This window comes from Mangifera indica, unplaced genomic scaffold (assembly GCF_011075055.1).
Source record: "Mangifera indica cultivar Alphonso unplaced genomic scaffold, CATAS_Mindica_2.1 Un_0055, whole genome shotgun sequence".
In the NCBI taxonomy this organism is placed as follows: domain Eukaryota; kingdom Viridiplantae; phylum Streptophyta; class Magnoliopsida; order Sapindales; family Anacardiaceae; genus Mangifera; species Mangifera indica.
Genome location: NW_025401147.1, coordinates 60779 through 83249, shown reverse-complemented (window position 1 = coordinate 83249; position 22471 = coordinate 60779). Strand labels below are relative to the sequence as shown.

Sequence of the window (22471 nt, the reverse complement as noted above, 5' to 3'; positions counted from 1 at the left end):
TCGTATGTAATTAACTTCTGATTGTGTCTTTTTCACGCATGATCAACTTCAGTTTTCATTTGTATTAGAGCGGTATAATAGTCAAAGCTGGCAGGCTGATACATGGTATTTATATTGTCAAATTTTGTTGTTTCTTCTGTTGTTATATCCACCTAATACTAATTTTTAATTTCAAGCTGGAAACAACCTAGGAAAAACAGGCTTTTTCTTGCTTGAACAACAAGCAACAGGGATCTATATAACAGTAGACACGCAAGTTCTGAAAGAGCAAGAAAATAGAGCAAAATGGTAACCATGGGGGAGTTCTGGGTTACTCTAACCTCAGTTGTAGCTGCAACAGCTATGTTTAGAACTTACTTCCCTTATGAAATTTGGCTCTATGTTGAAAGATTTATCCACAAATTGATTCGCTTTTTTAATCCTTACATTGAAATTACATTTCATGAATACTCTGGTAAATATCTCAAGCGTAATGAAGCCTTCACCGACATAAGAAACTATCTCAGTACCAGAGCCACTTTGTGTGCAAAAAGATTTAAGGCTGATGTTGTGAAAGATAGCAAGTCTTTAATTCTCAGCATGGAGGAAAGAGAAGAGGTAACAGATATGTTTAAAGGGGTCAAAGTCTGGTGGGAATTGCGTCATAAGGCCCCTCCCAAAACACAATCATTTTCTTGGTATGGAAGCGACGACGATAAGAGGTATTTCAAGCTCATATTCCATAAACGTCATCAAGAACTCATCACAGGGACTTATGTTCAGCATGTGCTTGCTGGTGGAAAGGATGTTGCAGTGAGGAACCGCATTCGAAAGCTATTCAATAATAATCCTAGCAAGAATTGGTATGGCTGGAGACAATCAAAGTGGAGTCATGTACAATTTGAGCATCCTGCAACATTTGATTCATTGGCAATGGAGAGAAAGAAGAAGGAAGAGATCAAGAATGACCTCAAGAAGTACAGTGAGGGGAAAGAGTACTACACAAAAATCGGGAAGCCTTGGAAGAGAGGGTATCTTCTTTATGGTCCTCCAGGAACTGGCAAATCCACCATGATTGCTGCGATCGCTAATTTTTTAAACTATGATATCTATGATCTTGAACTTACCACAGTCATGGACAACTCAGAGTTGAAAAATCTTTTGATCGAGACAACAAATAAATCTGTCATAGTTATAGAGGACATTGATTGCTCGCTTGATCTTACTGGTCAGCGCGAGAAGAGAAAGGGGAAAGATGAGGATAAAGAAGAGCAAAGTCCCATTGAAAAGAAGATGAAAGAGGAAGCTGAGAACAAAGTAAGCAAGGTCACTTTATCTGGGCTTCTGAATTGCATTGATGGCCTTTGGTCAGCTTGTGGGGGAGAAAGAATCATTGTGTTCACTACTAATTATGTGGACAAGCTTGATCCAGCACTTATCAGGAGAGGAAGGATGGACAGGCATATTGAAATGTCCTACTGTTGCTTTGATGCATTCAAGGTTCTAGCTAAGAATTATTTAGATATTGACTCACATGAATTGTTTGCTGAAGTTAGCAGTCGGTTGGCAGAAACCAATATGATACCTGCAGATGTAGCAGAGCATTTGATGCCGAAGTCTGATGAAGATGATGCTGAGACTTGTCTGAAGAATCTGATTAAAGCTCTCAAGGTGGCGAAGAAGGAAGCGATAAAAAATGCTGAGGAAGAGGCGCGCTCAAAGGCCGAGAAAGAGAAGGAGGGGGACAAGTGTACTTGCTCTGCTAAGAAGGATATGAAGGGTGATGAAACATCAACTAAGTCTGTGAAAGAGAATGGTTTCATCAACCAGGAAGATAAAGGCATGGAGAACTGATCTTGAATTCTACCCAGAATTCAAGCAACGATGGTTTCACAACTTGTGAAGAATTGGATATAATCTTGCATATTTGGTGTACAGTGTGTGTATCTTGCAGAATAAGCAGCTGAATTGCATAGTGATTGCTTATTGTAAATATGCTGGAGCTAACTAGCAGCAAGGCAATATTGGTTTTAGTTTGTATTGTGTGTAGATCATGATACTGTTTGTATATAAGTCAACAAAATGTTGTTTCACTCAATTTATCTTATATGTTTATATCTATCTATCCAAGTTGTGGTGTCAAGCTGCAAATAACTGTGGAACGAGAATTGGGAGGACTGGTGCCTTGAACTGCCGGTGTCTACTTGTATCAATCCAAATTCATGTAATGAGAATATTGTATTCATTCATTGAGTGTGATTACATTACTACTACATTCATATACATTGTTCTTTGTTATAGATTTATATTACCGAACCCAAAGATAATCCAATCCGAACAATATAAACGCGGAAAACAGGAAAAAATATAGTAACACGATTTACTTGGTTCGGATCTCGTAAACGAAATCCTACATCCAAGGTAGAGGTGTTCCTCTAGTCAAATCCATTAATATTAAGTTCGATTACAATATACACACACACGGATCTCTCACTGTACATCAAAACAATATACAAGCAAATACACGACAATACAAAGTCAAAGAGAACCTGACTTCACCATAGAGACACCGCCGATCGAACTCAGAGAGCAAACTCAGCCACACAACAGCCACAAGACGCACAAAACAGAGAAGGAAATATACAACAGCCTCACGCCTCCTTTTCTCTCTATATCTCCAATAGTCGGCCAAATATAATGCTTATATACTTAGGTCAACACAAGTGAACACCCAACAGAATTACCACACTACCCTCACTTACTAAATGAAATGACCCATGCATCCTTAAGCTCTAATTACGCTACTGCCCTTATAGTTTTTAAACAAATATTACAAACTCCACCTTGTTTGAAAACTACAAGACTCAAACATGAATTTAAACTAGCCAAAACATCTCTGCAAGATAGACTCACAACTTTCCAATTTGCAATAAGTCTAAGGCATCCTTAAACTTATTTATTGGAACTACCTTTGTCAAAATATCAACAGGATTCACCTCTGAAGCAATTTTCTCCAAAATTACCTGACCTCTAGACAAAATTTCCCTTATAAAATGCAACCTAACATCTATATGCTTTGTTCTCTCATGAAAAACACTATTTTTAGACAGATGTATTGCACTTTGTGAGTCACAATAGATCACAGGAATACCACAATGCAGCCCCAACTCTTTTGTTATACCTTTCAGCCACAAAGCTTCTTTTGTAGCCTCTGTCAATGCAACATATTCAGCTTCTGTTGTAGACAAAACAACAATATGTTGAAGACAACTCTTCCAGCTTATCACATTATCTCCAAATGTGAAAATATAGCCATTCAGAGACCTCCTCTTGTCTAAATCTGCAGCATAATCTAAATCACAGTATCCTTTAACATGTAAACTGTTAGTATCAGATGCAGTATATACAATACCAAAATCACAAGAACCTTTCAAGTATCTCAACACCCATTTCACAGTATTCTAGTGTGCTTTACAAGGTTTTCCCATAAACCTACTGACCAAACTAATTGCATAAGCAATATCAGGCCTGGATCCTATCATAACATACATTAAGCTACCTACCACATTTGCATAAGGAACCTTTTTCATATATTTAGATTCATCAGTAGGTAAATCATGCAAAACATACATCAATTTGAAATGAACACCTATAAGAGTATTAACAGATTTAACATCATGCATACCATACAATTCAAGAACCTTTTTAACATATTCAGATTGAGACAGAGTTAAAATACCTTTAATTCTATCTCTATTAATATCCATTCCTAAGATTCTTTTTGCATGTCCTAAATCTTTCGTTTCAAATTCATCTTTTAACAATTTTTTCAACCTATTCAAATCACTTATTTTCTTTGAAACAATAAGCATATCATCCACATATATCAACAAGTAAACATAGTTGCCTGTTTCAGTTTTACAAAAATAAACACAATTATCAAAGTTACTTCTAGAAAAGCCAATGGAGAGCATATAGTCATCGAACCTTTTATACCATTGTCTTGGTGACTGTTTTAGGCCATATAATGACCTTTTTAGAAAGCAAACCATATCTTCAGATCCAGATTTCTCAAAACCCTCTGGTTGCTCCATATAAATCTGCTATTCTAGATTACCATGAAGGAAGGCAGTAGTAACATCTAGCTGTTCAAGTTCTAAATCAAATAACACCACAATAGATAAAATAAGCCTTATTGATATATGTTTAACAACAGGTGAAAAAATCTCATGATAGTCAATTCCTTCTACTTAGGAAAAACCTTTTGCAACAACTCTAGCCTTAAACCTTCCATTTTCAAAGCCTGGAGTAGCAGGTTTTCTTTTAAAAACCCATTTACAACCTATAATCCTTTTATTTTTAGGTCTTTTAACAAGAATCCATGTGTTATTTTTATGCAGAGAATCAATTTCAGCTTGCATGGCATTTAACCATTCCTTTTTGTGTTTACTCATATAGGCTTGTTTGAAATTTAAAGGATCATTCAATTCAATGCAATCACATATATTAAATGCATATGATATAAGATCTACATGAGCATATTTAGATGACAGTTTAATAGCTCTTCTAGTCCTATCTCTAGCCAATTGATAATCAGAAAAATCACTGTCTAAACTACTTTGACTCTGACTCTGTGATGGTTGCTGGTTCAAACCCCTATCTTCATACTTTGAAGTATGAATTGGATCTGAGCCTAAACCAGGTCCATCACTTGACTCAATAGTAGCTGAATTTCTCAAGTCAGAATTCTCCACCTCAATATAAACCTGTTTAGATTGAAATTGGTTAGAGATAAACAGATCTTTATAAAAAGCAAGTTCATTAAACACAACATCCCTGCTAACCACACATTTTAATTCATCAATTAACCAAACTTTATAACCCTTAGTCCCTGTAGGGTATCCTAAGAAGGCAGCCTTTAAGGCTCTAGGGTTCAGTTTACCTTGTTTCATATGGATATAGGCAAGGCATTCAAAAGGTCTCAAGTGATTTAAATTTGGTGGTTTATCAAACCACAATTCAATAGGAGTCTTAAAATTAATAGCAGAAGAGGGTGATTTATTAATCAAATAACAAGCAGTAGCAACTGCTTCAGCCCAGAATTTCTTACTCAATCTTGAGTCAGCTAACATGCATCTTACTTTGTTTAGAATGGTCTTATTCATTCTCTCTACAAGACCAATTTGCTAAGGAGTGTCTGCACAGGTTCTATGTCACAAGATTCTAAATTGTTTACAAAAATCAGTAAACTGTTTATTTCAAAATTCGAGACCATTGTCTGTTCTTAAAACCTTTAGTTTCTTATTTGTTTGATTTTCAACAAGAGTTTTCCATTCTTTAAAAAATTCAAAAGCTTGATCTTTAGTTTTTAAGAAATAAACCCAAACTCTTCTTGAAAAATCATCCACAAAGGTTAGAAAATAATGAGCATTAGATAGAGAACTAGGTACCTGAGGAGAACCCCACAGATCTGAATGCACATAATCAAGAATGTTCTTTGATCTATGAGTAGCAGCTGCAAACCTCAACCTTTGTGACTTCCTTAAAACACAATTCTCACAAAACTCTAATGTAGAAATTCTTTTAGAATTAATCAAGTTTTGTTTACCAAGTTCTTGTAAACCCAAGAAACTAATGTGTCCTAGCCTTTTATGCCACAAAACAATTTCATCCACCTTATCAGGTTTAGAAGACATTGAATCACTAACAGTTGTTCCCTCTAAAATGTATAACCCATTTATCAATTTTGCTCTCATTATTTTAAGCACACCTTTTTCAGATTTATAAGAATAACCATTGGAATCTAACTAACCTAAGGATATTAGGTTTCTTCTCAATTTAGGAACTAATCTAACATCATTGAGAATTTTAATAGAACCATCAGCAAGTTTCAGTTTAATAGCACCTATACCGGTTACCTCACATGCATCATCATTACCCATTAAGACTTTTCCTCCATTTATCTGTTTTAAATCTAAAAATCAGTCTTTTCTAGGTGTCATATAAAAGATGCATCCTGAATCTAAAACCCATTCTTCCCTAGATAACCCCTCAGTTAAAACCAAAACTTCAGCACTGTCATAGCCATCAAGTAGATTTACAGACTCATGTTTCTCATTATTTGTAGGAAAATTCATTTTCTTTCTTTCAGGGCAGTTTCTTTTCATATGACCTTCTTTATGACAATTCCAACAAACTCTTTTTGGCCTAGATTTAGATCTATTATTTCTTTTATCTTTTTGTTGAAATTTCTTTTTTGTTCTGCCTCTTACTTGCAAGCCTTCACCTATGGTTTTTTTTTCTATATTCATTTCTAAATCTTTTGACTTAAAAGCCCCTAAGACATCTTCTAAAGAAAGAGACTCTCTCCCATATTTGATAGCAACTTTTACATCTTTAAAAGTTTCAGGCAGTGAGTTCAAAATAATAATGGCTTGATTTTCATCAGAAATTTTCTCTTCTATATTAGCCAAATTAATAGTAATTTTATTGAACTCATCTAAATTTTCTTCTAAAGACTTTCCTGGATCCATTTTAAAATCAAACAGTTGCTCTTTCAAATATATTTTATTAGTCAAAAATTTAGTCATATAAAGAGATTCAAGCTTCAACCAGAATTTTGCAGCAGTATTAATATCATCAACTTATCTTAAAACATTATCAGATAGATGTAAAATAAGCAAGCTATAAGCAGTTTCAAGTACCTCAGCCTTCTAAGATTCTGTCATATCAGAAGGTAAAACATCTATACCCTCCAAGGCCTTTGCACACCTTTGATGCACCAAAACAACCCTCATCTTTTTCCTCTAAATATTAAAATCATTTTTTCCATTAAACAGTTCTATTTCCAGTCTTGTTGACCCCATTATGTTCTTTTTCTTTTTCTTTTAGTTTCTTTAATCCTACAAATACCAAAAGAAAATACGACAGTACCAAGAAAGCAGAGTACTCACAACAAGAACACAATCTTTCCGAAATATATTCAAATATATCACAAGACACAGCACATATATTTCATCAGAATATATTGCAAAGCATGAAGACCAAACATGCCTCAAGATATACACAAGCAACCAAATATAAACGGAAAAGAAACGAAAATAGATCACAAGATCACAGATCGAAAAAAATCTTTTGTGGCTCTAATACCACTTGTTATAGATTTATATTACCAAACCCAAAGATAATCCGATCCGAACAATATAAACGCGAAAAACAGGAAAAAATATAGCAACACGATTTACTTGATTCGGATCTCGTAAACGAAATCCTACATCCAAGGCAGAGGTGTTCCGCTAGTCAAATCCACTAATATCAAGTTCGATTACAATATACACACACACGGATCTCTCACTGTACATCAAAACAATATACAAGCAAATACACGGCAATACAAAGTCAAAGAGAACCTAACTTCATCGTAGAGACGTCGCCGATCAAACTCAGAGAGCAAACTCAGCCACATAGCAACCACAAGATGCACAAAACAGAAAAGGAAATATACAACAGCCTCACCTCTCCCTTTCTCTCTATATCTCCAGTAGTCGGCCAAATATAATGCTTATATACTTAGGTCAACACAAGTGAACACCCAACAGAATTACCACACTGCCCTCACTTACTAAATGAAATGACCCATGCATCCTTAAGCTCTAATTACGCTACTGCCCTTATAGTTTTCAAACAAATATTACATTCTTTGCAATTGAACCACACTATATACAATTCTGCAACCCTTGCTTGGTTTCTTTCCTGCAATTCTTGATTTGATCGAATCTGTCTCGGCTGGAACCAATCAATTACTTGCTAGCAATAAAGGGAAAGTCACAACCTCACATGTTATTTACTCTTCTGGTGTGACTTCTCTACTGATAATGCAGACCAGGCTACAACTCATGATAAGACTGATCCAACCAAATTGGTGAATAGTCTTTAAAGTTCTGAAATTTGTCATCTATAAAGATTTGATGTTTCAAGACGTTAGATGTACTGTTAAGTATGTTTCTAAACATTGCATTCTTCAAGTAACTGATTGATACATTCCCATTATGTTGTATTCCTTCAATTCTATATATTTTATTTAATCACAAAGATTGATTTCTCAATCAAATCACATGTTAAGAAATCATGAAACCCAGTGCAAGGAGGTGATAAATTTATTCCAAAGGGCCAAAGATAAATTGAGAAATTTAGGTTAAAAGGGGTTAAGATGTCAAAGTGGCTCCAATTCGATCTCAAATATGCTTATGATGCGGGTTTATATGACACTTTGGGATTTGATACCAAATGGTGCATCCCTTGGAGAACAATATCCTAAAGCTAGTAATTGATATTGAGAAACACAAACCATATAAATTTTATCAAAAACCTATATTTTAAAATGTAAGATATAAGTCTCATACTTCACACTAAAATCGTAATAGAAGTTTTTCAACTAGTTAAATTTTCATAATGTTGAGGTATTAGATAAGTATGAGGAGTCACAAATAATTTTTTATTTGAAAATTTGAAGTTTTAGATATAAATTATTGAAACTTCTTTTGACTCAACCATCCCTAGAGCGACGTGAAGAATCCATGGTGTTACAAGTTTTCTTCCTAATTCATAGGAAGATTTACAAAGTAGTTAAGAGAAATTTTTTTTTTTTACTCTTAAGTACCAAGAAAGATATCACGGCGGACAAAACTACAAGTCAATTTCAGTATCTCTTTCTACAATGTGCTCACACACAGGGTAACCCAACTAAGCTTCTTTAAGCCACTCAAATTTACCCTTCCAGAAACCCCATTAAGCTAAGAATGGATGATTATGAAAAGGTTTTCTGACAGCTTCTTTAGCAAACTCATTGTTAATCGATCGTACCAAGCTCACTCTCTGGCTGGTTGTTCAAAATTCAAGCTGAGTTAGAACAGATTCTTGTTCTGAGTTGGTTCAGCTCGCATCCACCCCTATTGCTCAATGTCACTTTCTTTTTCAAAGATGAAGTTATGAATTCCTAGAAGGAAATACACTCTCAACTTCACTGGTTAAGCTGGATAAGGAATAAATTCATAATTTTTTAATTTATTTACAGATTTTAACGTGAATGAAAGCCATTTTTCACCGTATACCTCTTTGAATGAAAGTCATTATCTCTCACAAAGATGAACAAATTTAATTTCTTTAGTTATGGAATATATAAAATACAGCGATTGCATAAAATTGAAGCAGAGTCAAAGATGGCAGGCTCAGGCTGAATATGTTTTCTTCAGTAAAAGACAAGGTGACTGAGGCAACAAAACACAGAAAGAACCGAGGAAATTTAATGGCAATGAATCTAGTCATTATGGTTCCTTCTCTTGTTCTTTCCAACCAAAACTTGTTTATCTTGCAATACATTCATCCTCATCTTATCTTAACAAGCCTATGAAAATGGGAAAACTCTATTCATATGTAGTGCATGAATATATATTTATTTCTAGCCTAAAAACAAACTCAATCCTTACTTGTTTGATTTGACCTTGAATTCTAACTCAAACTACTTGAATCGAATCCTACGCACTTGAGATATGAGAATAGATTCCAAGTACATATCTATTCTAATCTAGGAAGGATGAAAACTCACAATGGGGCATGTTTCCACATTTCGGAAATGTTTCCATGTTTCGAAAACGTTTCCACTTTCGAAACTCCCCAAAACTTGTACGAAACGTTTCGAGGTGTTTCAAAATTTTTGAAAAATTTTGAAATGCATTTCTTTTAAAAAAATCATGAAATCGATTAAACACACATCTATTATATTTTCAAACTTGAAATATCTCTAAATCTTATATTGAATTTATCACCTCTCCACTCTTTGATGTATTACTCATCTCCTCTCCATCATGTTATATAAATTTGTGTGTATTATTATTTTTTTCTTAAATATCTACATATGCTTACACAAAAATAATTTATAATAGGTTTTATGATTCAATTTTATAGTATTCTTTTTTTAATTATTTATTTTTATATTATACAAGTTTATATATTTCTGTTATAAAAAATTTGATATTTATAAAAAATATATATATATATTTTTCATATTTATAAGTTTTCCTATATTTCTATTTCCTATATTTTTTAGAAAATATATTCCCACGTTTCCGTTTCTGTGCTATGTAGATTCTAATATCTCAAGTGGTAGGATTAGATTCAAGTAGTTTTAGAAATTTTAAAGGTTTAGGAATAAACTATTGAAACTTCTTTGACTGGAGTCATCGCAACAGAGCCGTGAAGAATCTGTAGTGTGACATGTTTTCTTCCTAATTGATAGAAAGAAAGAAATATTTTACTCTTAATTACCGACTAATGAACCCTTACCTCATAGCCACTATATCATATTATCAGAATCCGATTTCATTGAAAGCTCTGCCGAATATTTTACTCACTTTTCAACTAAACGTCCAAGGACGTTAACAACTTTGCTTCGCCTGAAAGATATGTAGAGAGTTGCAGACAAAACTACAATTCAATTTCAGTCTGTCTTCCTGCAATGTGTTCACACACAAGATAACCCGACTAAGCTTATTTAATCCACTCAAAATTATTCTTCCACAAACCCCATTAAGCTCAAGAATGGAAGCCACTAAAGACTTGTTTCCTCATGTGGGTTCTGTTCTTGCCAGTATAATGTTTGTTTGGGCTATGTTTCGGCAGTATTCTTCTTATGAATTTAGGATGTTCTTTGAGAAATATTCCAAAAGATTGGTCATTTTCGTCTATGTAACACTCATCTCTAAAAACATAGCTCTAAGTGAAATATAGACCCAAAGAGACATACTAAAAATTCTACTTAACCACAGCAAATAATTAAGCATGATATTTAAACTTATATTGTAAGTGTGCAAAAAGATGTAAAACATTCAACTGAATAACTTCACATCCCATATCATAAAGAAAATCTTAATAATATTATTCAACAAACCCAAAGTGTTTGATATCAACTCCCAAATGAAAATAGTGCATAAATAAAAACATAGTCTCCAAAAACAAATACATAAAACTCAAATAACATAATGACATAAGTGCCCTCCTCATGCAACATTCTAAACTGGACCGTTGACTCTCCCGTATGTTGTACTACTCACCTCGTCTACCTACAAAACCACAACAAGGACACACAATATCTCAACTATAGTGTTCCATTATAACTTATAACGTGGTTACTCTCAAATGTTTTCCAATATCCCAAATGCCCATACAACTTATTATGACATGCTCATGCCCTAAACCATAAGTGGTGTTATCTCGGATGACTAATGTTTAAGTTGATCTAGACATTAGACATCCCTAATACTTAAGCTAATGAATTTGGATGAATAAAGAAAATCTTTCATTCCCATTCAAGGTCATTTATATATATCAAAGTACAAATTCACATGTCAAGAGTTAGGCTGGTTGTACTTATATCAACAAAAGCACAATAAAATATAGATCATCATCCATTTTAAATAAAATATCAACTAACAAAATAGTTGTGCTAACTTGGATTATATTAAAGGATACAAATAACCTCAAGTCACTAATAGTTTTCATCTACATATACCTTTTTCTTGTTTATACAAAAAAAAAAAAAAAATCTCTAGAAATAGATACTGCTTAGTGTTAACACTTGCATAAGACTTTGAATATGTTCAATTATCTTTGGAACTATTATTGAAAAGAATTTAAAAACTGTCATGATGTAGAATTACTCTTATTTAGCATAAAGTCATGAAAATTAGTAGCATTCCAATTCGAATGAGTTTTGAATTTAGGGTATCACAGTTTGACTTCTAACTCAGCTTCCAGCTCATTGTTGATTCACTTCAGCACATCAATTGAGAATAATAATAATCAGTCACTTGTTCTAAGCATGGACGATCATGAAGTAGTTTTCCAACAACTTTTCTGATGACTTCTCCAGCAAAGTCATTGTCAATCGAGCGAACCAAGCTCAATCTCTAACTGGTCATTCAAAATTTAGGCTGAGTTTGAATAGATTCTTGTTTAGGGTCGGTTCAACTCGAATCTACCCCTATTGCTCACTGTCAATCTTGCATCCAATGGTGAAGTTATGAATTTCATAAAGCTAAATACACTCTCAACTTCGCTATATAAGCAGAATAAGGAATAAATTCATATTTTTTAAAATTTCTTTACAGATTTTTGCTTGAATTAAAGCCATTTTTCACCATATACCTCAATGAATGAAAGTCATTATCTCTTACAAAGATGAACAACTTTAATTTCTTTGGTTAAGGAATATAAAGATTACAGCAAGTGCATAAAATTGAAGCAGATTCAAAGATGGCAGGCTCAGGCCGAATATATTTTCTTCGGTAAATGACAGGATGAATGAGGCAACAACACAGAAGAAACTAGGGAAATTGAATGGCAATGAATCTAGTCTTTGCGGTTCCTTCTAACCAATATTTATTTATTTTATTATTATTTTTTTTTTTTTAAGGAGGAACCCTTATATAAGTTGGAGAATCTAACCACACCAAAGAGGTAAAAACTTATATTGAATGACCAGTTTCACAATCATTGTATCAAATAAATCACTGCTAATATGTTTCAAACTGATATCCTCTTTGTTGCTTGGAGCCCTACTTTTATCACACAAATTAACCCTTGCAATCCTTTAAACTTTACTTGTTTGATCTGACCTCGGATTTGAGTTTGAATAATATAGATAGATTACAACCCTAATTGACATTCCTGGTAAGTATGAGGATTGAGGAGTGTCAAACATATATATATATTCTGGTGTGGCTTCTCTGCTGATAAGACAGACCAGGCTACAACTCATGTTAAGATTGATCCAACCAAACTGTTGAACAGTCTTCAATGTTCTGAAATTTGTCATCTATACAGATTTAATCTTTCAAGACGAGAGATGTACTATTAAGTATGTTTTATGTTGTGTAGACATGGATTCCTTCAATTTTATATATTTTATTTAATCACATAGATTGATTCCTTAATCGAAACACATGTTAAGAATTCCTCAAACCCAGGGCGAGGAGCTGATAAATTTATTCCAGAGGGCCAAAAATAAATTGAGAAAGTTCGTTTAAAAGGGGTTAAAATGTCAAAGTGGCTCCCATACGATCTCAAATGTCTTTTGACTTGGGTTTATATGAAACTTTGGATTTGATACCAAATGACGCATCCTTTGGAGAACAATATCTTAAAGCTAGCTATTGAGATGGTATACTCTAAAATCAAATAAATCTCATATCAAAAACTCATATTTTGTAATACGAGATGCAAGTCTCATACTTCACATTGAAATCGTAAAAGAAGCTTTTGAACCTTTCAAAATTTTCATTATGTTGAGACAGTAGAAGAGCATAAGGAGTCAGAAATAATTCTTTATTTGAATATTTTAAGTTTTAGAAAAAAAATTAGGCTAATGGACCATTGCCCACCCAAGTTTTAGCTCAATCTCAAAAGCATACCCACGTCTCTTCAAAAACTTAAACACTTACTCATAAACCAACTTCTATTAGAATTTTCTGTTAAGGTTAAAAGTAAAATCATCATTTTACTAATAATAATAAAAAATATATAATTTATTTCATTTCCCCCCTAGATATTAAAAACTCACATTTCACTTCCTAACCTCAACTTTAAAAGGTTAAATCCCCCCCCCCCCCCCCCCCCCCAAATCCTTAGGGTTTTCTCCCCTCTCTAGTCTCTGTCAACGGTGGTCTCCACTTTTAGCCTTGCAATCCCCTTCCTCGGTAGAGAACATCAATGGAGATGAAGAACTTTGTCTCCATCGACAAAGACATCAATGGAGAAAAATATTTTGACTAGGTCACCAGGAGTACAAGTAACACTACGTGACATGAGTCTAAAAAATATTTTTGACTTGAGATTTTTATATGTTGTTTCTTTACTTAAGATTGATATATAATTTTTTTTATTCAAGATTTATATATGATATTTTTGACTTGAGATTGATACATGAAAAGTTTAGATATATTTTGGAATTTATATATTGTTTTGGCCAAACGACTATTTCCCACCCAAGGTTTGATGTTTTCTCAAAAGTCTCCTCTTTAATTATGGAAACACCAAATACCCACCCATGGCCGGTTAGATTTAACAAAACCCTAACGCCTGAAAATTTTATCTCTTTTTGCCCCCCTAAACTTTAAAAATTAAAATTTTCCCTTAGCCTAAGTTTTAAAAAATGGCAGTTTCACCCTAGGGTTTGGTTTTGAAATCTCCGGCGATCGTTCCAGCTCCATTGCCGACGACCTCTCCCTCCCAAAGCAACCTCTCCTGCTGACGAATGATTTTCTCCCATTTGGAGGCTCAATCAGCGTCGGAGACACCTTGGGAGACGAAGAACTTCGTCGGGGAAGATGAAGTTCTTCGTCTCCCCAGACTAAGACGAAGCCGTCGTCCTCGTCTGGGAAGATGATCGTCTTCCCAAAAGAAGACCTCTGGGAAGACGACGACTTCATCTTCGTCTGGGGAGACGAAGAACTTCGTCTTCCCCGACGAAGTTCTTCGTCTCCCAAGGCGAAGACGAAGCCGATTGAGCCTCCAAATGAGTGGAAAACATTTTTTAGAAGGAGAGACTGCTTCAGGAGGGAGTGGCCGTCTGCAATGGAGCCAGAACGGTCGTCAGAGATTTTAAAATCAAACTCTAGGGCGAAACTGCCATTTTTTAAAACTTAGGCTGGGGGAAAATTTTAGTTTTTAAAGTTTAGGGGGGTAAAATTAGATTCTATTTTAGTTTATTTTTAATATTATAGCAAAAATGATAATTTTACCCTTACCACCGTTAGGGTTTTGTTAAATCTAACCGGCCATGGGTAAGTGTTTGGTGTTTCCATAGTTAAAAGGTGGAAACTTGAGAAAACATCAAACCTTGGGTGGGAAATAGTCGTTTGGCCTATTGTTTTATATGTTTAAATATCTTATTTCATTTGACCTTTTTTGTCAGTATTTGCATGCATATTTTCATTTAGTTTTTGCTTATCGAGTTGACAACTTATGTTCTCGTTATCCAACTTTTTGTAAAGTAAATTTTGACATGGAGTGTAAGTGACTGTTTAACAATTGAGAAATGAGTAAAAAGTGGTTAATTAAGGAGATTGAAAAAAAAAATTGTATCTATTTGAGTGTATGTTTTCTATTGAGAATAATTATTTTGTTATAATGTTTTGAGGTTTAAGAAAAAAAACTATGTATTAAGACTTTATTTGGTTAAGAAATTTATAAATTATGTTGTGTTATAAATATGATGAAATAAATGGCAAAATGAGTGAATTGCAAAAGGAGAATTATAATCTTATTAAGCCAAAGCTACGAAAGAAGAAGAAAGAGGCAAGAGTGAAGAGACAAGAAGCAAATCGTGGATGCAAAAGTGTGTATATTCATGAGGAGAGGAGGGGGGTATTGATAGGGAATTTGTCACCCCTCCAGTCAACAAAAATGGCTTTCTTCCAAGCCAAGTTTCCAAGGTATTTAATGCCTTTACATTACCATTTGGCTAAATTCAAAAACATGTGGTGGAAAATCCACCATGCATAACATGTTGTATGTTTATGTAGTTTTGGGGTGTTACACATGTGCCCTTGATCTGATCCTATTTTCTGCTAGATATTTAACAGCAACAGGTTCCTAGTCAACTTTCTGTCACGCGTGGCCAACCGTAGATTTTCATGGTCGGTGGAAAAAAAGTAACAGGGCTCTATATAACAGTAGACATGCAAGTTCTGAAACAGAGAAAATAGAGCAAAATGGTAACCATGGGGGAGTTCTGGGTTACTCTAACCTCAGTTGTAGCTGCAACAGCTATGTTTAGAACCTACTTCCCTTATGAAATTTGGCTCTATGTTGAAAGATTTATCCACAAATTGATTCGCTTTTTTAATCCTTACATTGAAATTACATTTCATGAATACTCTGGTAAATATCTCAAGCGTAATGAAGCCTTCACTGACATAAGAAACTATCTCAGTACCAGAGCCACTTTGTGTGCAAAAAGATTTAAGGCTGATGTTGTGCAAGATAGCAAGTCTTTAATTCTCAGCATGGAGGAAAGAGAAGAGGTAACAGATATGTTTAAAGGGGTCAAAGTCTGGTGGGAATTGCGTCATAAGGCCCCTTCCAAAACACAATCAATTTCTTGGTACGGAAGCGACGACGATAAGAGATATTTCAAGCTCATATTCCATAAACGTCATCAAGAACTCATCACAGGTACTTATGTTAAGCATGTACTTGCTGGTGGAAAGGATGTTGCAGTGAGGAACCGCATTCGAAAGCTTTTCAGTAATAATCCTAGCAAGAATTGGTATGGCTGGAGACAATCAAAGTGGAGTCATGTACCTTTTGAGCATCCTGCAACATTTGATTCATTGGCAATGGAGAGAAAGAAGAAGGAAGAGATCAAGAATGACCTCAAGAAGTACAGTGAGGGGAAAGAGTACTACACAAAAATTGGGAAGCCTTGGAAGAGAGGGTATCTTCTTTATGGTTCTCCAGGAACTGGCAAATCCACCATGATTTCTGCGATCGCTAATTTTTTAAACTATGATGTCTATGATGTTGTAGTAGGAATTAAACAAGAGTTTCATAAAACTCAAAGAAATCTGGAAATTTTCAGATCCAGAAAACGTATGGAAAACAGAGGAAGAAAGAAAGAGAAAAAGATGAGCTGATGGACTTCAAAAAATGGAATTAATTTTCGTGAATGAGTTATACATACATCCAAGAGCAGTACATGACATCAGCAAGCTTAATTTGTACAATCAAAAATCAGCAAAAGTCCTAATATTAAGGATCATCAAGCAATTTTACCAAAAGCACACCTACTGTTTTGACTATTCTTTTGTAAATATTATGTAAAATGACACAAAGAGCCTCAATTCTCTAACACTCCTCCTTTGAGGTCTTTGTCCACAACACCCAGTTTAGCTTTAAGGAATTCAAATTGAGGTCTTGAGAGTGCCTTGGTGAAGATGTCTGCTAATTGGTTTTTTGAGCTGCAATGATGAAGACTAATTTCTCCATTCTTTTCAGCTTCTCTCAATGCATGAAACTTAACATTCATGTGCTTTGTTCTATTGTGTTGGACTGGATTCTGTGCTATAGCAATGGCAGATTTATTATCCACAAACAGTGGAACACTTTCACCCTGTGATTGTCCCATGTCTGCTAGAATTTTCTTGAGCCATATAGCATGATTTGTAGCATTTGCAGCAGCTATATATTCAGCTTCAGCTGAGGATTGTGCAACTACATCTTGCTTCTTGGAATTCCATGAGAAAACAGCAGCATTTCCAAAGGAAAAACAATAGCCTGAAGTGCTTTTTGAGTCTTCAACACTTCCTGCCCAGTCACTGTCTGAGTATGCAACCAAACTTCCACTTTGGTTTTTCAAGTACCATAGACCACAATTTGCACTCCCTTTTATGTATCTTAGAACTCTTTTGGCTGCACGAAAATGTGATATGTTAGGAGAAAACATGAATCTTGATAACATGGAAGCAGCAAACATAATATCAGGTCTTGTTGAAGACAAATAGAGCAAGCTTCCAACCAAGCTTCTATAGACAGAAGCATCAACCTTGTCTTCTCCATCATTGTTGGCCAATTTTTCATTCACAACAAGAGGTGTAAACACTGATTTGCAGTTGTCTAAATTAAACTTTTGTAGCAGCTCCAGAGTATACTTCTTTTGTGATAAGAAAATGCCATGATCATTTTGCTCAATCTCATGTCCAAGGAAGTACTTCATTTCTCCTAAATCTGACATATCAAATTCAGATTTCATACAAGCCTTAAATTCAACAATAAAGTTCAAGTCTCCTCCTGTAATCAAAAGGTCATCAACATAAAGAGAGACTATAAGCTTTACTTCCTTTCCAATCATCTTTACATACAAAGTTGCCTCATTTTCACTGCATTTAAATCCCTGCTGCAGCAAATATGCATGAATTCGACTATACCAGGCTCTAGGAGCCTGTTTTAAGCCATAAAGAGCCTTGTACAATTTATACACCTTATCTTCCTTGCTTGAAGCTTTAAAACCTTCTGGTTGCTCAATAAAAATTTCCTCATTCAACACTCCATTAAGGAATGCAGATTTCACATCCAGATGGTAAACTTTCCAATTCAGTTTTGCAGCCAATGCCAACAACATTCTAACTGTTTCATACCTTGCAACTGGTGCAAAGGTATTGGTGAAGTCAACTCCATATTGTTGTAGGTATCCCTTTACAACCAACCTTGCTTTGTGCTTGTTGATTGTGCCATCAGGATTAGATTTAATTCTATAAACCCATTTGACACCTAAGACCTTTTGATTTTCAAGTCTCTTCACAAGCTGCCATGTTTTATTCTTTTCAATCATGTTGATTTCTTCTTGCATGGCTTTTCTCCACTCAAATTTCTTTACAGCTTCCTCATAAGAATAAGGCTCAAGTAAGGCTACATTGCACCTGCTGTAAATATCTGCAAGGGATCTAGTTCCTCTAATTGATACATCTTCCTCATCACCATCATCATCATGCTCATTTTCAAATTGAGAGCTGGTTGAAGTAGTCTGAGTGGAATCAGTTAAAACAACTTCATTTTTTTCCCAATTCCATGCAGCTAGCTCATCAATTTTAACATTTCTATTAACTTGCAGCTTTTGAGTCTTAGGATTATAGATCCTATACCCTTTTGAAACTAAACTGTAGCATACAAGAATCCCTTGTTCTGATCTGTTATCTAACTTGCTCCTTTTCTCACTTGGCACAAGAGCATAACATACAATGCCAAATATTCTGAGATGATCAATTGATGGTTTAAAACCATGCCAAACTTCAAAGGGAGTTACATTATTCAAGGCTTTAGTGGGCAACATGTTCAGCAAGTAAACTGATGTATTTGCTGCTTCAGCCCAAAAGGTTTTTGGTAACCCTTTTTCAATCATTAGACATCTTGACATGTCCATCACTGACCTATTCTTCCTCTCACTCACACCATTTTGCTGTGGAGTGTAAGGAGTGGTCAATTGATGCATAATCCCTTCTTGTTTACAAAATAAAGCAAATGCATTTGAAGTGAACTCACCACCATTGTCTGATCTCAGCAATTTAATTTTGTTTCCTGTTTGTTTTTCAACAGCAGCTTTAAATTCTTTGAATACTTCTAAGGCTTTTGATTTCTGTTTCAGAAAATAAATCCAACAGTATCTAGAGAAGTCATCTATGAAAAGCATAAAGTATAGGCTGCCATTCAATGACTGCACACTCATTGGTCCACACAAATCAGTATGAATCAATTGAAGTTTCTCACTGGCCCTCCATTTGCCTTTTGAAAAAGGTAATTTTGTTTGCTTCCCAAGATGACATACATCACATACATGTTCTGGAATTTCAATAGGAGGCAAGTTCAACACAAGATCACTATTTTGCATATTTTTCAAGGTAGAATAGCTAAAATGACCAAACCTCTTATGCCATAATGTTGAATCACTTTCTAGATGGTGAAAGGCATTTAAACTGGTTTGATTCCAGTTTATGACAAAGTTTTTATCTATCATGTTTACTGCCATTACTTTATTTCCCATAGAATCATTTATAGTGCAGGCATGATCTAAAAAATGAAGAGAATATCCTTTCTCTAGCATTTGTCCTACACTTAACAGATTATGGCTTATATCAGGTACATAAAGAACATCTTGAATAAGTTTTGTACCTTGTGAAGTTTCAATAACAGCAGTACCTTTGCCTTGAACATTGACCAGCTCACCATTTCCAATCCTTACTTTTGAAGAGTAAGATTTGTTTAACTCCTTGAAGACATCAATATCAAAAGTCATATGATTAGTGCACCCACTGTCAATTAGCCATTCACCCTTTTTGTTGCTTTTTGCACAATAAGAGGCAACAAACAAATTTTCACTTGATTCCTCAAGCTTCTCTGTTACTCTGACTTGTTGTCCTTGTTGATCTCTTTTGCTCTTGCAAACTTTTTCCACATGACCCTGTTGATTGCAGACCTTACATTTTGCATTAGGCCTAAACCAACAAAAATTTGGAGTATGATTTTTTTTCTTGCAGTAAGGACAAGGAGCAAACTTTGTTTTCTTTTCCCACTGCTTTCCTTTCTCCCTTTTTTCCTCCTTTTTCTCCAGGCCTTGCTTTCTACCCAAGCCACTGCCCAGAGTTTTCTCCTGGTGCTTTACATTAAAAGCCCCTTCTGTTGATTCTTCTTGTCTTAAAGCTCTTTTTTGGTCTAGAGCTTTAAAGGCATTTACCACTTCTGTTAAAGTAAGTTCAGAGAGATTTTTAGAGTCTTCAAGAGAGGAAATTTTTTATTCATACCTCTCTGGAATACTCACTAAAATCTTTTCCACAACTCTTTGATCAGTAAGTGTCTCTCCAATCAATCTTATTTGGTTGACTACCTTCATCACTCTATCAGCATACTCCTTTATGGTTTCAGTTTCCCTCATTTTCAAAGTCTCAAATTCTCTCCTGAGATTTAAGACATGCATTTGCCTTGATCTCTCATTTCCAAGAGAGTCTTTTCTGAGTCTGTCCCAAGCTTGTTTAGCAGTATCACAATCAACTATTTTTGTAAAAATAATATCTGTGACTGCTTGGTGTATTGTGGAAAGAGCTCTGGGAGCCTTAGTCATCTCTTCTTCATGCATCCTGAGCTGATTTAAAGTGGGATTGGGTCCCAGTTGAGGAGGCAGCTTCTCTTCTTCAACGTACTACCAAATACCTACTCCTTTTAGAAAAGCTTTCATTTTTACAGCCCAAATATGATAACAGTCACCATTATAGAGAGGTGGTGAAAGATTAGAAGAGGATGAGGCCATTGTGAGCTTAGATGAAGGAGTTATGAGGTGAAGGTTTTTTTTTTTTTTTTTCTTCTTCTTCTTCTTCTGCTTCTTCTAATACAGCCCCTTAAGATCACTAAACATGCTCTGATACCATGATGTTGTAGTAGGAATTAAACAAGAGTTTCATAAAACTGAAAGAAATCTGGAAATTTTCAGATCCAGAAAACGTATGGAAAACAGAGGAAAAAACAGAGGAACAAAGAAAGAGAAAAAGATGAGCTGATGGACTTCAAAAAATGGAATTAATTTTCGTGAATGAGTTATACATACATCCAAGAGCAGTACATGACATCAGCAAGCTTAATTTGTACAATCAAAAATCAGCAAAAGTGCTAATATTAAGGATCATCAAGCAATTTTACCAAAAGCACACCTACTGTTTTGACTATTCTTTTGTAAATATTATGTAAAATGACACAAAGAGCCTCAATTCTCTAACAGTCTATGATCTTGAACTTACCACAGTCATGGACAACTCAGAGTTGAAAAATCTTTTGATCGAGACAACAAATAAATCTGTCATAGTTATAGAGGACATTGATTGCTCGCTTGATCTTACTGGTCAGCGCGAGAAGAAAAAGGGGAAAGATGAGGATAAAGAAGAGCAAAGCCCCATTGAAAAGAAGATGAAAGAGGAAGGTGAGAACAAAGTAAGCAAGGTCACTTTATCTGGGCTTCTGAATTGCATTGATGGCCTTTGGTCAGCTTGTGGGGGAGAAAGAATCATTGTGTTCACTACTAATTATGTGGACAAGCTTGATCCAGCACTTATCAGGAGAGGAAGGATGGACAGGCATATTGAAATGTCCTACTGTTGCTTTGATGCATTCAAGGTTCTAGCTAAGAATTATTTAGATATTGACTCACATGAATTGTTTGCAGAAGTTAGCAGTCGGTTGGCAGAAACCAATATGATACCTGCAGATGTAGCAGAGCATTTGATGCCGAAGTCTGATGAAGATGATGCTGAGACTTGTCTGAAGAATCTGATTAAAGCTCTCAAGGTGGCGAAGAAGGAAGCGATAAAAAAAGCTGAGGAAGAGGCGCGCTCAAAGGCCGAGAAAGAGAAGGAGGGGGACAAGTGTACTTGCTCTGCTAAGAAGGATATGAAGGGTGATGAAACATCAACTAAGTCTGTGAAAGAGAATGGTTTCATCAACCAGGAAGATAAAGGCGTGGAGAACTGATCTTGAATTCTACCCAGAATTCAAGCAACGATGGTTTCACAACTTGTGAAGAATTGAATATAATCTTGCATATTTGGTATACAGTGTGTGTATCTTGCAGAATAAGCAGCTGAATTGCATAGTGATTGTTTATTGCAAATATGCTGGAGCTAACTAGCAGCAAGGCAATATTGGTTTTAGTTTGTATTGTGTGTAGATCATGATACTGTTTGTATACAAGTCAATAAAATGTTGTTTCATCTCAATTTATCTTATATCTTTATATCTATCCATCCAAGTTATGGTGTCAAGCTGCAAATAACTGTGGAATGAGAACTGGGAGGACTGGTCCCTTGAACTGCCGGCGTCTACTTGTATCAATCCAAATTCATGTAATAAGAATATTGTATTCATTCATTGAGTGTGATTACATTACTACTACATTCATATA

At 35.0% G+C, this 22471-nt stretch overlaps 2 protein-coding genes across 2 annotated transcripts; both read left to right on the top strand.

Annotated features, from left to right (window-relative positions):
* The first annotated feature begins 248 nt into the window (after positions 1-248).
* LOC123206973 (AAA-ATPase ASD, mitochondrial-like) lies at positions 249-2228 on the top strand. Its single transcript, XM_044624277.1, has one exon. The coding sequence runs from the start codon at positions 286-288 to the stop codon at positions 1831-1833; it is 1548 nt and encodes a 515-aa protein (XP_044480212.1). The 5' UTR covers positions 249-285; the 3' UTR covers positions 1834-2228.
* A 13500-nt stretch (positions 2229-15728) lies between these two features.
* On the top strand, positions 15729-22471 carry LOC123206969 (AAA-ATPase ASD, mitochondrial-like). The gene is made up of 2 exons (XM_044624264.1): positions 15729-16556; positions 21304-22471. The coding sequence occupies exons 1-2, from the start codon at positions 15747-15749 to the stop codon at positions 22039-22041; spliced, it is 1548 nt and encodes a 515-aa protein (XP_044480199.1). The 5' UTR covers positions 15729-15746; the 3' UTR covers positions 22042-22471.

Excerpts from the sequence above, each read along its gene's own strand:
- LOC123206969 (XM_044624264.1), top strand. The coding sequence starts at position 15,747 with ATGGTAACCATGGGGGAGTTCTGGGTTACTCTAACCTCAGTTGTAGCT. Across the intron at positions 16,557-21,303 it reads TAAACTATGATGTCTATGAT|CTTGAACTTACCACAGTCAT; the intron begins GTTGTAGTAGGA and ends ACAGTCTATGAT.
- LOC123206973 (XM_044624277.1), top strand. The coding sequence starts at position 286 with ATGGTAACCATGGGGGAGTTCTGGGTTACTCTAACCTCAGTTGTAGCT.